General features: G+C 40.6%; 1 protein-coding gene across 2 annotated transcripts in view; it reads right to left on the bottom strand.

Annotated features, from left to right (window-relative positions):
* LOC148532156 (cadherin-6-like) overlaps window positions 1-18275 on the bottom strand; it is a 351919-nt gene that overhangs the window by 20416 nt on the left and 313228 nt on the right. For both annotated transcript variants that reach the window (XM_088468252.1, XM_088468254.1), the window contains exons 10-11: window positions 16401-16518; window positions 12318-12569 (exon numbers count right to left, since the gene is read on the bottom strand). In XM_088468252.1, coding sequence (XP_088324378.1) covers window positions 12318-12569; window positions 16401-16518 — 370 coding nt within the window. The remainder of the gene's footprint in view (window positions 1-12317; window positions 12570-16400; window positions 16519-18275) is intronic.

Raw genomic sequence — 18275 nt, 5'->3', positions numbered from 1 at the left:
TATTTGGATTACAGCATCAAAACATGGACATGCACAGTGTAAATTCAGGAGTGACTGTACTAGACAATATCTAGAGGTGGTTAGGTTTGTTATGTTGACATTCATCATGTCGACAAGGCTGTAATGCCGACATGCAGCACACAAAAGATCTGTGAGAGTGTCAGACCTGCCACAAAGGTAACATGGCCACCAATGGGCTTTGATGTTACCGATGTTTACGTAGGTATGCGTCATCGCACGCAGGTGAGAAGGCAGCAGTGGGCATCTTTATGTTCAGGTGAACTTTGCTGACATTTGCATATTTTTGCTGCTGCGTTGCATATGAAATCGCAGCTGCAATCGCATTAGCGTCCGTCTCTGAATCAGGCCCACTGTACTGTCTCTGCAATATCCGAAACTGTGCAATTTACATCATGTCAGATTTTAACTGAATTTGTTAGGATGTCGTTTTTTTTTGCATTCTGTTCTACAGAAGAATAAGGAATAAGACACATTTAAATGTGCAAATTGTACATTTTTAAATATAGGGTAATTTCCAGAAACTAATCATTCAAATCAACTGTGAGTGATCCAATCCAGCCATAATTGAATTCAATGTGAAAACATAAATAAAATAAAACCATAAATAAATACATACATAATAAAGTGACTAAAATGCAGGTACTGGAAATTTGCATTTACTTAAATCCAGGCTTGAGATACACTATTTTACCAGTTATACATAATTTTTTTTCTTTAGAAATCTATTTTTCATATTAATTATAAGAATTAAAATTGTAGATAAAAAAAACTTTTAGAATTCTCAGGAGACCATTTACTGTAACATTAAAGCTGAATGACATGACGCCATCAAAGTGCTATTAAAATGTACTTTTGTAACATTGATGGGCATGATGTAATAAACCTGGCACATTATATAACTATAGCACAGGCATGCAGGGATGGATAATTGCTTGCCTTATCTCAATCAGTGTAGCACTAGAATGAGTTCTACTACTATACATATATCAATATAGTATAATGTATAACGATAATTAGAGAAACCTTTGATGGCATAAGTTTACCTTACATGTATTGAGCATGTTGTTCTTACTGCTTTCATAGTTTATGGAAGAACTTTTGTCTCCAGGGGGTTTGTGTAGCTGACCTACATCAGTATATTGGCACGTACACACGGGATGATCGTTGTACAATCTCCCGGGTGTGCTGAATGATCGATATCGATCATCCAGCACACCACCAACTCATCAACGACCCGTGATCTACGATTGCAGGTCCCTATAGTAACCTGGTCAATATCGACCAGGTTGGCCTGCATGCATACGTGCCTGCGGCATCGCAGGTTGTTGAGCTCCGGAAAATACACGATATGAACGATAACGATATGATCGTTATCGTTCATATCGTCCATTTTAATTGTACCGGGCACCTTATGAGTATGATTCATGTCCGGACACAAATTCCATCGGAGCTGCTATCTTTCAGGAATTGGTATGAAATACCGTCGGCCGCATGGCCGGCGGTTCGATTCCCGTCAGCGGCAGCCCGACAGAAGCAGAGTGCGACACAGCGGAAGCCCGACAGCGCTGGAAATCCCGATCGTGGATAGGTAAGTATCCACTAACCTAACCCCCCTAACCCTCCTTAGGGGTGCCTAACCCTAACTTCCCCCCCAAGTGCCTAACCCTAATCCCCCCTCTAAGTGCCTAACCCTAACCACCCCCTTTCCCGCTGCCTAAACCTAAGTCCCCCGGGGGGTGCCTAACCCTAAGTCCCCCCCGGGGGTGCCTAACCCTAACCCTCCCTCCCCCTAGCCTAACCCTAACCCTCCCGGGGGGGTGCCTAACCATAAGTCCCCCCCGGGAGCCCTAAACCTAACTCTCCCCCCCGCGGCTGTCCGCTCGCGGCGCCCGGCATCACTACGATCGTGATGCCGGGCGCCGGTCTCCCGGCGTCGGGGAAATGCGGGTGTCTACATCTAGACGCCCGGCATTTCACCCTTGCTGGGATAAGACAGTCGGGAAGCCGGCTGCAGGTATTTCACGGGTCGCAATAGCAAAAATAGGCTAATGCCTACCAAAACATCCCCTAGCATAGGGACGCCCTCTGCTCTGCTGCCTTCTCATATCCATCCAATGATGTGCAGCAGTGTAAACACTGACGCGAATTGGGCAGCCACGCCGCTTCTGAGTAAAATCTGACCTGTTTCAAACACTGTGTCTCTCCTGACAAGCTGACAGCTCTCATGCTCTGAAGGAGATCACAATGGCTAATTTATGCACACCCATGAAATGATGTTTAAATGATCACACACGCCTGCATTTAACTAGCCTTAGTGGGGTCTAGCATTAAATAGCTCATGCATTATAAAGCTGATTACGATGAGGCCATAAATGGTTGGCACAGAGGTTTGATTGATTATAAATTTAAAACTGAAATTCTATTTAATTCCATAATTAAGCCATAATCAATCAAAATATGAGAACTGCAAAATAATGTAGATGCCCACAACCCTAACACTCACCAAGAGCAGTCCCACAAGGTGACAAGCACACAACAATCACCCTCAGTATACACACAACTATTTTACTGTGCAAAAATTATACTTATCCAGTTTAAACATAAGTATTTATACAAAGGCAACCTTCACTCTCATTGCATTCAGTATATTAAACTGGTATCTTTTACTGCTCATTTAATATTAACTATTGTAAAATGTTGTATTTCCCTTTTATAAGTTAGAAGAGAGGGTTAAAAGTCTTACAATTACACCAGATAATGTGATTTGGGACAGTTTATATTGCAACCGTCCATCCTACTAAGCATTCCCAAAATGATCATTGAAAGACTGTGCTTGACGTTATCTCAACAGTCATTTGCAAAATAATTGGAATTCAAGTAGCCTTTTCCCCCTTCTATCGAGTGGCTAAACAATGCTAATTATTTAATCGAATCACTTTGAAAGCACTGCATACTCTAATTTGCATCTGTCTATGTTCTTTTTTTTTATTGGCTCAGGAATTAGGAAGGATGCTTTACCATTCCACTGCTATGTATAACTGACACAATCCTTGTGTTTATCTTTATAATAATAATAAAAAAAAATAACTAATCTCTGCTGCCTATGACAAAGATGGCACTGAATGGTGCATGTTACATCTTTCTCTGCAGCTTGTTTCCTTGGCTGTGGACTTTAGTTTTTGTTTTGTGCCATGCAACTCTGCTTCTAATACATCTGAGAAATCAGTTTTTTAAATTAAAATATTAACAGTGATGGCAGAATGCCATTGCCTGCATATCAGTTTGCTTAACACTGTCCCTAATGCACTGTCTACTAATTTTATCCAGCCATCACTGTAACATGCTAACACAATTAACTCTTAGTACACCAGCGAGGAATTGCTGCTTCATTTACTATAATAAGGGTCTGAGAACCCCAGGGATGTGCGAGTCTACTAGCAAATAAAGAGACATGTCAGAATTCTAATATATGCTATTTGTGTCATCATTTTTATAAACTTTAGTACTGTACATGACATGGAATCCTCTTAAACAGAGGAGAAAAAACTAGTGATAGAAATACTGCCTAATAAAATCAATATATGCATGCTATAAAATCACCAGCTGAAGCGTAGAGAAACATGTCATCGTGAACAATTGTGCCTGTGCCTTTGTATTTCATATTAATGTGCCCCACTCCTGAGTTTATATTGAAAATGCAAAAAACTGTTACAAATAATGAAAACGTCTACCGCAGCTGGCAAATAAAATGCCAACATACTAATTCAAAAAGAAAGGCCAAAACAACAAAAAAAACAATATGAAAGTTTGTTCTCAAAACCTATAATCATTTTATCAAAACAAGAACACTCACTTGAAGAGGATTAAACTAGTCTATATTATGCTTACAATTTCAGGTATTCCTCTGTGAAACAAAATACAGTACATTACCTGTCAAAGCAATTGTTAAAGAGAAAATAATCACAAAGCTGTTACAGCAATTAAGTTTTAAACCAAGGAAATGAATTGCTCTTCCTTCCTGCTGGTGTAAATAAATGGCTTCTTATGAGATAATTTTATGGTGCTTCTGAATTTAGACTATTTAATTAATAGTACATTATTTCCTACTAACCTAGTCATTTCTCAAAATATAACAGATCTATTAGTACCGGGAAAGCATTTTTATTGTCCTTTTGTGAATGTGATAATCACCAGGGAAAGGTCTCTTTTCTCCCTAATAATCATGTCATAATGTACAGCAGACCCACTTTTCTTTTGTTTGTTAGGCTGATACAAGGATAATCTGTAAATTATTTATGCACTAGATGAATTATTACTAGCCAATGTTTATTTAACATGACATGTCTTCATGCATGGAACTGTAAAATGGCTATGTAATCCTTATTGGTCTGTTCTGAATATGGCTCAGTGCTAGATTTATAAAGCAGTCTCTCTCGGGTAAGGAAAATACCTGATTTAAAGCAGTGGTGTGTTCTGGATGGAATCTAGTAAATAGCCATTTACAGATATATCCATGTACATCACAATTGCAGTATTTTAGTGATGTACATGGTAATTTCCCATTCACTACATACTGTATAGTAAAGGCAAATCGCAATGTGCAATGAATCACTACTTTAAAAACCCCTAAAACCAAATTTCCCATACACATCAAAATCACACACATTATTTGTTTTGTTTTACATACTTCATAGAGTGCATGTAATAGGTAGAAACATATTTAAATACATGGGCTATTTTAAAATAAATTAAAAAATCACTGTCAAAATTTCTCAACCAGCGCCAGTGCGTCAACCTGGATAATTTGTATAAAATGTAGAAAGTCAAACATTCACCTCAAGGGGCAGTCAACGGCCGAGGCGCCTTCTAACATGCGACTGTGTACAATAGAATATACAGTATATATATATATATATATATATGGGCACAGTCGTGGCCTTATATTAAGGCCGCATCTAAAAAAACTGATTTCTCCATAGAGAATTCTGGAGGGGGCGGCAGGGTTTTCAAGGGGCTACACCTCAAAAGCTAGAGGTATGGATCTGAAATGTGAGGTAGTACTGTCATTGGGTGCTGCATGCCAAATTTCAGGGCATAAACATAAAAAATGAGGATTTGGGAGTAATCTAAAGCTCCAACTGTCACTTTTTTCTGACATTCTCAATTAGGACCACTTTTCTACTCTAGTCTATGGGGGATATTTGAGAAGGCAAAACTCAGGGTAGGGGTGGAATTTATACTTGGGGTTGTTTTATTAGATAGCGATTGTGCCAGGGTACGTGCTTTTGGGGTTCAGGTAAATTAGAAAGTTACAGATTTTAAACTATTACCTCAAGAATGCGCCATTGTAGAGATAGGACTTTTCAACTTGTTGTGCAGCTGCAGTAGGAGCCTCAAGCAGGTATAATAACTGTGGCTTCACTTTGGTGCGCAAAAATGGCCGTCGTTTGTGGGCTTTAGTGGTGGTGGACTTGGGGGAAAGAAGCTGGCGTTAGCTGCAGTGGGAGCCGGCAGAAAGGCGCGGGGGTAGCGGGCGTTAGCTGCGGCCAGAAACGGGGACAGTAGCGGGCTTTAGCGGCGGCGGTGCGGAAGGCAGTGCGGAGAGCGGTGGGACAGGCGCTAGGATCGGGGGGAGGTGGCAGCACACAGGATGCAGGCTCGGATCTGGTAGATCCATGATACCTGCTTCTGTGTTTAATTTAAAAAAATGGTGAAGCCCCACCCCCAGAAAACAACCGCAGCAGGCTTTGGAGCCCTAGTACTGGTTGTGCTAAATACAGGGGACAAATGACATAGGAGTCCCCCATATAAAGCACAACAAGCACCAGGCTTTTCAGAACCTGTCATGGTTGCCAAAATACGGGGGACAAATGACGTAGGGGTCCTCCGTATTTAGCGCAACCAGCACAGGGCTCTGAGCCGGTCATGGTTCTTGAAATACAGGGGGAAAAAATACGTAGGGTCCCCCTGTATTTACCAGAACCAGCACCGGACTCCTTCTAGTGGAGGGGGGATGCCACAGCCAGGGGAGTCCTTTCACTGGGCCCCCCAGCCACAGCATCACCCATGACTGGTAGTCAGGACAGGCCGGGGATCCCTGGGGAGTTGGGGACCCCCCCCAATAAAGGGGTCCCCCTCCTCAGGCCACCCCAGTCCCAGGCTGATAGCCCGGGGCTATCGCCAGCACCCCAGGGCCGTGGGTGCCGGGTTGATTATGTAAAGTGCGGTGCATATGAAAATATAAATGTTGGCTTTTGCTGTGGAACTACAGTTCCCAGCAAGCCTCCCCTGCATGCTGGTACTTGGAGAACCACAAGTATCAGCATGCGGGGCATTACGGGCTTGCTAGTACTTTCAGTTCCACAGAAAAAGCAATATTAAAAAAACACACAACACACACATGTACTCACACATGCACACTCTATCTCACATACTCACCTAGTATCCCATAAGCCATTATGTCCTCTTCTCCAGTAGATAATCCAATGGGGAGTACCTGTAATAAAAATTCCATACTCACCTCCTCCTATGCGTGGATCAGGTACTCTTCACACAATCCAGGGTCTTGGCAAAAAAAAAAAAGAGATACCCAGACACTCGCACATTAGTAGTGTTCTCTAAGAACACTACTACCCGAATGACAGCTCCGCCCGGGATTTCAGTACAGAAATCCCGGTGCGGAGCGCTCATTGGCTGAGAGAGGCGAGCCTTCAATGGTGAGAACCAAGCGTGCCCTTTTCAAATATGGTGTTTCAGCACCATTTTTGAAATTCAAAGATGGCCACCACGAGCCAATCCCTGCTCATGACGTCAACGCCCCGCCCCCTCGGCTGGCTTAAATACAGCCAGCGTGAGGCCCCGTCCATTCAGTCATCGGCTGGGGAGCTGGAGAGACCTGCTGAAGCATGAAGACGCCACGGAAGCCCTGGATGGGCAGTGGCCATGCAAAGGAGCTTAATGGCCGCCGTGCTCCAGGTGAAGATGCCGTAGAAGTCCTGGGGGAGCAGCAGCCATGTAAAAGAGCTTAAAGGCTGCCGCTCCACAGGTGAAGGTGCGGCATAATAAAATACTTTAAAAAACGGTGTCTGTTTGTTTTCTTTTAATATTTCTTTTGGGGGTACTATAGGTGCCAGCAGGCCCTTAATGCCCCACCTGCTGGTACTTGTGGTTCTCCAAGTACCAGTATGCGGGGATGCCTGCTGGGACCTGTAGTACTATTGCAAAAGACAATATTTATATTTTCATATGCACCACACAGCACAATCAACCCAGCACCCACCGCCCATGTGTGCTGGGGATAGCCCTGGGCTACCAGCCTGGGGTGCCCTGGAGTGGGGGACCCCCTTATTGGGATCCCCGGCCTGGGATGACTAGCGGTCAGGGGTGATGCTGCGGCTGGGAGGCCTGGTGAAAGGGCTCCCCTGGCTGTGGCATCACCTTCCCCCCCCGATAGAAGGAGTCTGGTGCTGATTTTCGTAAATACAGGGGGACCCTACGCATTTTTTTCACCCTGTAATTCAAGAACCAGGACTGGCTCAGAGCCCTGTCCTGGTTGCGCCAAATACAGTGAACCCCTACGTCATTTGTCCCCCGTATTTTGGCAACCAGGATAGGTTCTGAAAAGCCTGGTGCTGGTTGTGCTTTATACGGGGGATCCCTACATCATTTGTCCCCTGTATTTAGCACAACCAGTACTAGAGCTCCAAAGCCTGGTGCTGGTTGTTTTCTGTGTGGCGGGGCTACACCTTTTTTTTTTTATACATTACATTTTTGACATAGATGCGTAGATGGATCTCCCTGCTGCATTCGTGCATCTGTGACTTATTGATTTGATTTTCTCAGGTGAATATGCACTACCAGTGAGCCCTTAAAAATAAGGGAGCTGAATGTGTATTGTAAATGAGATAAATGTATGCAGTGAGAAGGATGTTGGAAGCCAGTGAGATTGTTTAGGTGATCAAATGGGAAGATTGTGGGCACTGAGTGGGATGTGGGAGCCGCATAACTGCTCAAACCTCAGTTGCATAGACTGCATGTGTGTATTCCAATGAGCACACAATTCTGTGAATTAGCAACTCCACCATTTTGTGAGTGACAGCAATCTCATTCTGTGAGAGTGCTAAATCTGCAGTTAACCACAGTGTGTGATGGCATACCATATCTGTATTGCGCAAGGAAAACGACCATTAAGGTGTCAGCCTTAATTATCGCAATTTCATTGCTTTTTGGAGCTTGGAGCTTGAGTGGCAGAAAATCAATAGGTTTTGTGAATTTTCAGATCATGTCTAAGCAGCCTCGATGGGACATGTGAAACTGTAAAGTTTTTGTCTATGGAATATATATATATATATATATATATATATAAATACGCACACACCGATCAGCCGTAACATCAAAACCACCTGCCTATTGCTGTGTAGGTCCCTCTCGTGTCGTCAAAACAGCTCTGACCCATTGAGGCATGAACTCCACAAGACCTCTGAAGGTGTCCTGTGGTATTCAGCACCAAAATGTTAGCAAAAGATCCTTTAAGTCCTGAAAGCTATGAGGTGGGGCTTCCATGGCTTGGACTTGTATTTTCAGCACATTTCATAGATACAAGATTGGATTGAGATCTGGGGAAGCTGAAGGCCAAGTCAAAACCTTGAACTCTTTGTCATGTTCCACAAACCATTCTTGAACAATGTTTATAGTGTAGTAGGAGCACATTATCCTGCTAAAAGATTATTCATTCACATGATGTAAAAGAAAATGTGATTCATCAGTCCAGGGGACATTCTTCCATGCCCCATGGTCCAATACTGATGCTACTGTGCCCATTATAGGCACTTTTGGCAGTGGACAGGGGTCAGCATGGACACTCTGATAGGTCTCTGGCTACATAGTTCCATATGCAGCAAGCTTGTGTTACAGTAGCTATTCTATGGGATGGGATCATAGAGGCAAGCCTTCACTCCCCATGCACATCAATGTCACTGGTTCATTGGTTGTCCTTTCTTGAGCCACTTTTTTTTTTTAGGTACTAACCACTGCTTTCTATCTGCTTGTAAGTCTCTCTCTCTCTCTCTCTCTATACTAATGACACGCCCCGGCTTTGTACGGGAGCAATTCTGAATTTGCGCCTATAGTCTTTTTTAACAAAGGTCTTATAAGATTGCCTTGTACAGTAGACGACAGTAATTTTTTCTCCTGACATCAACACAAAAAGATATAGGGGTCTATTTTCTAAGCAGTGTAAGAAGACAGAGTGAAAAGTGATAAGGTGCCAGCCAATCAGCTCCCAACTGTCATTTTTCAAACACAGCCTGTGAGATGACAGTTAGGAGCTGATTCGCTGGCACCTTATCACTATTCACTCTGTCTCCTAACACTGCTTAGTAAATAGACCCCTTAGTTTTGATGTGACAGGAAAAAGGGCCACATAAAGTTGTCCATGAGAAAAACAATGTCCACTTACGTCAATGTTAAGTGTCTGTCTCTGTGCACATGTTATTGTCATGCCTAAGTAGACTCTTACCGGGAATTGGACTCGTTTGAAATTAAAGAATAGGTTTTCACATAAATGAAATAGGAGCAGTAAAATTAAGAAAAGCTGAAATTTTGTATCAGTAAACAGGGCTTACATCAATTTTTCTGTAGAAACTGGATAATATGTATCAATCTTTACATGGTATAAAATAAAGTCCATCATTGTGATATACAGTATTTTTTAACAGTTTAGGCAGTGTAAGCCAAGAAAGAACTCAGACATCCATTATTTCATTGACTTGCTTCACTAAAATCATCACTGCTTGGCTCCTTTTTGTCATACATTAATTTGTCATAACCTAAACCTTCCTTGACAAATGCTCTATAGAATAATGGAAACTGCATCAAAATCAGTCAAGTGGTTCTTGAGATTAGCCTGAACAAACAGACAGATGCCTACAAGGGACTTTATTTTATACTATGTATACATATTCACTGTTTGATGTTCCGTTCAGTTAGATTTTCAGTGTGTGCTATGTTCATTATTTTTGGCAACCAGTGTATAAATTCAGCATTTTTTGGCCCGACAGAAGGACTTCAAAGAAGGGTGTGATTACAGTAGTGCACTACACAGAAAAGCAATGGCATCTAGTGGTGATAAAAGTGTCCAAAAAATAAGTAGACGCAAGCCGCTTACCTTAAATACTAAGTGTGACTTTTTAGAAGTAGAGTTGTTGCCCATAGCAACCAATAAGATTCTACTTATCATTTATCTAGCAGCTTCTAAAAGATAATAGCTAGAATCTGATTGGTTGCTATGGGCAACATCTCCACTTCTAAAAACCCACTCTTTAGTAAATATACACCAAAGTTTAAGCATATCATCTGCATTTATGATTAAAAAAACAGCAATATTCCATTTCTCCACAGTTCCACTTTTCTGTGGAAGTCCGCAACCTAAAGCACCATATGCGCTGTCCACTCCTATACTTGTTTTAATCACAGCACCTGTTAAACATACAGTAGATATGGACTGTGACAGGGCTTCAACAATTTTTAGATTAAAACAGGGACACACATAGGCAATTCTGCAACAGGGAATCAGTGCAAATGCTTATTCATCACTAGAAATGCAGTTCAACAGTGTTTGTATATATCATATTTAGTAAGTAATGGTATTCTACACACTTTTAATCCCTAAGTGCTTGTTCATGGCACATGTGACCTGAAAGCCATCCAAGCCATAAAATGCATGCACAGTCTTAACCATGTAGTTTGAGTGCATCAGAACTTTGAATAATGGAAAAATATATAGTACATTGCAAATCTAGGTGGAAATACTGTAAGGATCATAGGCATAACTTTAAAAGATGAATCATTTCATAATTAAATGTGTTATTAGATGCAATGCTATGTTAAATAGCTTCTTATGAACATTTAACTTAAAATAAAACAAAATTCTCCTGCAGTAATCATGCAAAGTTGTTAAACACAAATTAGTCTGGCCATGCAGTACGCTAGTAAAATCCTTCTTATCACAAAAGGTTCACATACTAGCACAGTAGCTGGCTAATAATAACCAATATTAATAAATCTTGGGAACACGTGTAGCATTAGGAAAATGACTCCTTATCTCTATTGGTTAACCATGATTGTAGAACTAATGACTTTTAAGCATGGACATTCTGTACCCTAATGGTTACTCTGTTTCAAAACACATCTGAAATCTTTTTAAACAATATTTATATTTGTTAAAGATAGAAAGCTTAAACCACCACTATTCCGCATTTATATCAGTAATCCACTGAAACGCTAAACAGCTTCTCCCAATAACCATAGTCAGGAAAACATTTCAAAAGCTATAAAGGGCTGCTCTGCCCTTAAAAATATGTATTGTTTTCTGCCATATGAATACGCTAGAGTAAATACTGTCTTTTACTGTAGAAATGATGAAGGCCATACAAGAGATCTGTCCTTGGTAGGTATGGGGAGGGCGGGCCCTCTCCAAATGTCAGTTGAATTCCATTAGGTTCACATACGTGTTTTGTAACAACAAAAACAGATGTGTAGGCACTGACTATTTTAAAGACTGTGTGACATTCTAAAAACATATTTAATAAAATATAATATACAGTAGTTTTTGGTAGGCACAGCTTTAATACCAGGGGAACCCTCTAGCTATCTTAACTTTTTATTATTATTATTATCCTTTATTTATATGGCGCCACAAGGGTTCCGCAGCGCCTTCCAATGTACATAAATAAATGAGCACACAAGAAAACAGTTATTAACAGTACAAACAATGCAGGACAGATACATGATTGCTGCATAACACCTAGATAAGCAGCATGGTGTCAGCAACCAAGGGTGAGGTACTGTTGTATATTAAAGAATAATTAAGTGAAGGAGAAGCACATGAGAGAAGAAGGCCCTGCTCGTGAGAGCTAACATTCTAAAGGGAGGGGGCAGACAGACAGGGGTGACACAGGTGGGCTGGATACAAGGGTGACAGTAATATAACTATTTATGGAAAGGTTAGTTTAAACTTTAGAGGAAAAGACAATGAGTTGATTAAAATTGCACCAACCCTCAAGTGATATTTACTTAATTATGGATTTTATTTTAACAAATAGTTATTTTAATTTTTATTTATTAAATTCAAATAGGCAGAGTCTGGCATCTGCAAAAGGTATTTATGTCTTGGGCAAAATACAGATCTAAAAACAAAGGTGCTCCTTTATTTAATTTCCAGTTTTGCATAGTTTAACAAATAAGCAAAGCAACAAGCATTTGGTAAGGACATTCACGACAGTGTTCTGGATTCTTACCTAATAGTATAATAATGCAGAGCAAAATGGCAATCAGTGCTCCTGTACTCAAACCGGTGGGGTGGCTGAGGGCTTCTGCAGTACAGGATTGCTTATTACCCTTGTGGTCACAGGCACAGACACGGATAGTCAGAGTTCCAGTGCTGCTCTGTACAGGGAATCCATAATCTGAAATGAGCACTGGTAATAGGTATGTGTTCATCTCGTGGCGGCTATATCCATTTCTTCGTGTATATATGCCGGCCGTATTGTCTGAAATCCAAAAGTAAAATACGACTAAACAATTGTGTAGAAGAGTCAAACATTCCAACATTTCACTGTATATATGCATTATACTGTGTGTATATATATATATATATATATATATATATATATACATACATAGATAGAGAAGATAAAACATATATGTGTGTTCACGTCTCTTTGAAGAAGTCCTGAAGCTGACGAAACGCGCTGGAGGCTCTACCTTCTTACCTGCATGAACTTTGGTCCATCCTCTTTCAGATAAGCTTATTATCAATTCCCTAAGCCCTAACTTGTTGTGATATGAATGTTTTAGGTAATTTATATGTAATGAGTTTATCTGGGTCTGTTTTTAGTTTAGATATATATTTATTCTTTTTTTCTGTGGAGGTAAATTGTTTTTATCTATTTTTATATTTCAATTAAATTATTTGAATTGATATATTGACTTTGATCCATCATGAATTTTCTGCAGTCTTTAGATGGTTAATACACTTAGCACTTTACTGAGCTACTTAAGAGCATTGTTGAATTGCACTATTGTTTTACTTATGCACAAGGTACTTTTTTGAAATCATTCAACAGCACCTTATATCCAAAATTAATTACTTATTTTAAAAAGAACTAGGCAATGTGATACTGATTTTTAACCAATATATTGGTTGCTAACAGGTAATATTGCATTAGTACACAATTCTTATGTTTGTTTAATTTTTGGGTTCGTTTATTCATTGGGTTATTCATCTATTTCTGACTGTTCAGATTGAGATATGTGGAAAGCACTGTAGGCGCTAATTATCAACTCCATTTCATTATATATATATATATATATATATATACAGTCATGCCCTTATATTAGCAGGCTGAATAGAAAAATATGGCATGCTCTCATAGAGAATCCCCGGCCTGGGCTGACTAGCCGTCAGGGGTGATGCTTCGGCTGGGGTACCCAGTGAATGGACTCCCCAGGCTGTGGCATTACTTTCCTGCTAGAAAAAGTTTGGTGCTGGTTGCGGATTTTACAGGGGAACCCTACACATATTTTCCCCTGTATTTCCAGAACCAGGACCGGCTCAGAGCCCAGTGCTGGTTGCGCTTAATACAGGGGACCCCTACATCATTTGTCCCCTGTATTTTTGAAACCAGGACAGGTTCTGAAAAGCCCGGTGCTGGTTGTTCCTCATGCGGGTGATCCCTACTTCAATTGTCCTCTGTATTTAGCACAACCAGAACTGGGTCTCCAGAGCCCGGAGCTGGTTGTTCCTTTGGGGGGGGTACCCTTTTTTTTTAAATATACTTTTATACATTTTTTAACACAGATGCATGGATGGATCTCACTGATCCATCCATGCATCTGTGTCTTATTGATTTTTTTTTCAAATACAAGCCACACGGATCACAGTGATCCATGCATTCAGCTATGTTTAGATCTTGCACGATAGTTCTTAAGTCAAAATGTGCTGATTAAGTACCATAACGTGTCCTGTAGTGCCGCATTGAGACTGCATGTGTGTATTCCAATGAGCACACAATTCTGTGAATTAGCAGCTCCACCATTTTGTGAGTGACAGCAATCTCACTCTGTATTGCACAAGGAACACATCCATTAAGGCGTCAGCCTTAATGATCGGAAATAATTGCTTTTTTAAGTTTGAGTGGCACAAATTCAGTAGGTTTTGTGAAATTTCAGATCATGTCTAAGAAGCCTTAATGGGACATGTGAAATCGAAAGGTTTTTTGTCTATGGAATTTCATTGCTTTTTTATAATTTATTAACCATCAGGGACAGGAGCGGCAAACTGGGCCACCTGCAGGGGAAAAGGGCAACAAAATGGTACACTAGCACTGGTGGTGGAGGGGACAGCACACAGGAGGTGTAATGGAGGTATCGCATTTCAAGGCATTTTACATATGCACAAACCATGCTCCTCATTTTTACCTCCCTTATCTTCAACCGCGCCAAACCTTACCATCACGTCGGGCATTGAACTCGGAAGTGATGCCACTGAAGCCGGAAGTAACGTCAAACGCACGTCCTGTTGCTATCCGGCTAATCACCGCATCATACCAAGCAGCATCATATTTCGATGCAACCAGACATCCTGCAGCAAGGCGTCCAAACAACCGCGTCTCAACAGCAACAGTTTCACATTACTAGTTGGCCGATAGCCACGTCATCCTGTTGCTAGGCGACAAGCCGTCGCATTACATATTATATTATACAGGAGGACAGCATCCTGTTGCTAGGCTGCCAATGACAGCGTCCTCACAGGTACCAGAGAGAATTACACTGCATTCCCATAATAATTTTAACAGGCGGCAAGAAACATCACATTAATAGGTGTTAAAGGGCCACATAGACCATAGTATAAACCATTTGCAAAACAGGCTATCACAAAGCGCTATCATATCCAGGAGTTTTCTCAAGATGGGTCTACAGAAATCTCTCGTTAGAGAGGCACTATAACAGGCAAACAACCATCTAAATATATAGTACCCACATCAATGTGGGACATATAATCCATTATTTAAACCAGTCAGAGGCGATGGAGCATAAATGAGGGTATGGTTACAAAAACAAAACCATAATCTTAAAGACATATATAATCTCGCCTACAACACCCTAAATCATAACCCTTAGTGATAAAACCATGAGAGAAAAATTGACCAAATATATAAAAAATACCCTAATGTATATGATGACCCATGGGTATATGATGACCAATTTCTGCCAATAAGGCAAACATGTCAATCAAACATGTCATCAAACAAATAGACTTTGTCAAGACTGATCGTTGAAACGCGTTGGTGGCAGCAGGGCACAGTGGTATCTTGGATTTTGGATTACACTGGTTTACGGTGGATTAGTCCAGACCTATCACCCACCTCAGGTCATTGTTATTATTCCATCTTTATCCCTTGTTCATTTTTGATCACTTAGCACCTGTATGTGTTTTGTATGTTAAATAAATTTGTTGGATTGCTTGTGACGGAGGGTTTCCATTCCATTCCATGTTTACCACTGACATATAAGGAAGGAAATACTGAGGAACGTGACCATTAGATTTTGAAAGAAAACTTTATATACACATGTACCTGTTTTGAAACGAGAGTGAGGGTACGCCCATTCGATTCACGCTCTGTCTATTTACACTGCATGATGGTGAGCCCTACCATAGGATAGAGCATACACTGGTGACGTGATCCCCTTGATAAGAGGTCACCGTAACACGATTACGTGAATATGGTACGGATGTCATATACATCTTTGAATTTAAGGGGAGAGGTCAAGCTGCATTGATATATATATATATATATATATATATATATATATATGTAGGACTTATCTTGACAAACTACACCATCATGTTTTTCTATTCTCTTTATTATTGTCAACAAGAATCCATATAAGGAGAACGTTTACATCGATCATCATGTTGAATACCATCTATTCTCACTAAGGACTTCCTTATTTGGTATCATTATATCATCTGTTGGTGTAAACATGTCAATCAAACCTCCTTCATTTCAAAAAATGATTCATGGGGTTTGATTAATTTAGACCTCTCGGGGTCTGTTTATCCACCAATTTTCCAGTTTCCGTAGTTGTAGTACCCTATCTTTTCCATGGATGTGTGGGGGTACCCAATCCATCATTCTACATTTCAATGTAGGACCATGATGACGCAACTTTAAAAAATGCATTGCAACAGGTTTATACACATGGGCAAGATAACAGATATATTACTTGATAAATCATACACAGTAACTTATATTTGATTTATTTATTATTTATTTATTACCAGTTATTTATATAGCACACACATAATGTATAGTTACCTCCGTTGTCCTTGACTGTAAAGTTTGGGCTGTGAGCTGGAGGCATAGCTAATGAATATGAAAACTGAAGTCCATTGTATGATTCATCCTTATCGATTGCACTCACAGTGTGTATTATCTGCAAGGGAAACAATATCTTAGATCGAGATTACTACTCAAGAGTAGTGAACATTGACTTTTGAGCATGTGCATGCAATTTAAATGTGTAAGATTGTTATTTTAATAACTAAAACATACTGTATAACAAGAAAAAGAGTCTAACACTGCACTGATACACACTGAATGTACAATAAACTGAACTGAAAAATACTGTAACTTTTTTATGTTGGTGGAGTTAAGCAAAAATAAAATCCGTACATATATTACATTAATTCCACATCTGATAACGGTGCAACAACACAACAACATATTCTGCAGTATATTCAGTTCAATATCTGATAGGTAAGCTCAGGTAGGGAAATTATTTCATTTGCTCAGAATCCCCCTTTTTTTAGACCCGACCTACATTAGTGCATAAAACCTGAAAAGCTGTCAATTCTAGCACATAGCAAGTGCTTGCACTTACATTTTATATATATCTCCTGCAGCTCAAGAACTCAAGAACGCTTAAAAACAAGATTGATTGTGATACTGTGGAGCAGGAATTATGCACTGTTGCATTATTGTAATACTTCTTTACTGTGTGTGATCTATGTTAGGAAATGTAGTTATGGTATGATGTATCCTACAGTATATGGCTGTATAATTGTGCCAGTTCTTCCTTTTTTCATAATGCTTTATTTGTGAGTTTACATCCAATGTACAAAAATAAATAAAAAAAGGTACGAATCAATATGAAGCCGTACACTGGACCTGATTAAGACCCGTTAGCTCATCTGCGCATGCGTATAATTCGCAGTGCACGTGCGCAAGCCATTCGTTGCGATCTGATTTTGGTTGCTGGTAAGCCATTATCAGGTCGCTGCTTTGAGTGAGCAAAGTAGCGTCATTGTACACGTCACCTGCATGTATTTCAGCTAGCATTGATCGCTGTGCTTGCGGCAACCCCAAGGGCTGCGAGCAGGTCCGATGGCTCACAATGGTCCCGATTAATCCTACATTTCACAGAGATGACGTGTGTTGTGAGTGGCAAGGGGGTGTCTTTAGATACTTGCGAGCGCACTTTGCCATAGCTCGCTAAAAATAGTGGGCGTCCTTATGCGACGCAGTGCAAGCACTTCATTTAAATATCTGGCCCCTTTTTGCAAGCGGGCGACCGCAACTTGCGAGCGGGTCTGAATGAGCTCCACTGTCTGATATTGGTCTACACAGTCACCGACCCTTTTGCCCAACTAATGATTAGAGATGAGTGGTTCAGTTTTGCTGAAAACCGAACACACCTCTGGGTAAATTTACTAAAGTGAGAGTTTTTGGAAGTGATGTTGCCCATAGCAACCAATCAGATTCTAGCTATTACCTTCTAGAAGGTGCTAGTTAAATGTTAAGTAGAATCTGATTGGTTGCTATGGGCAACATCACTTTTAAAACTCACTTCTAAAAATTCTCACTTTAGTAAATTTACCCCCTGAACTTTGGGGTTCCGAGCCAAACAGAGTTCCGGCTCGTATCACTTTGAAATACCGAGTAAAACTGAGGAGCTCATTCAGACCCACTCACAAAGATGCATACTCTTGCTGCTGCCGATGGTATGCATTGTGCGCATGCGTATGGTTTGCAGTGTGTATGCATTGTGCGCATGCGTATGCATCACAGTGCACATTCCTTAGCGAAAGTTCACAATGCATTCACTCGCTGCGCATAGACAGCCCAGCAGAGAAACTGACAAGGGAAGCCATTTGTAGGTGGTAACAGGGCCTGGCCATTAAAAATGGGGGA

This window comes from Taudactylus pleione, unplaced genomic scaffold (assembly GCF_031769625.1).
Source record: "Taudactylus pleione unplaced genomic scaffold, aTauple2 ptg000083l, whole genome shotgun sequence".
Lineage (NCBI taxonomy): Eukaryota > Metazoa > Chordata > Amphibia > Anura > Myobatrachidae > Taudactylus > Taudactylus pleione.
The sequence above is the reverse complement of the archived record's forward strand: the minus strand, read 5'-3'. Positions and strand labels throughout refer to the sequence as shown.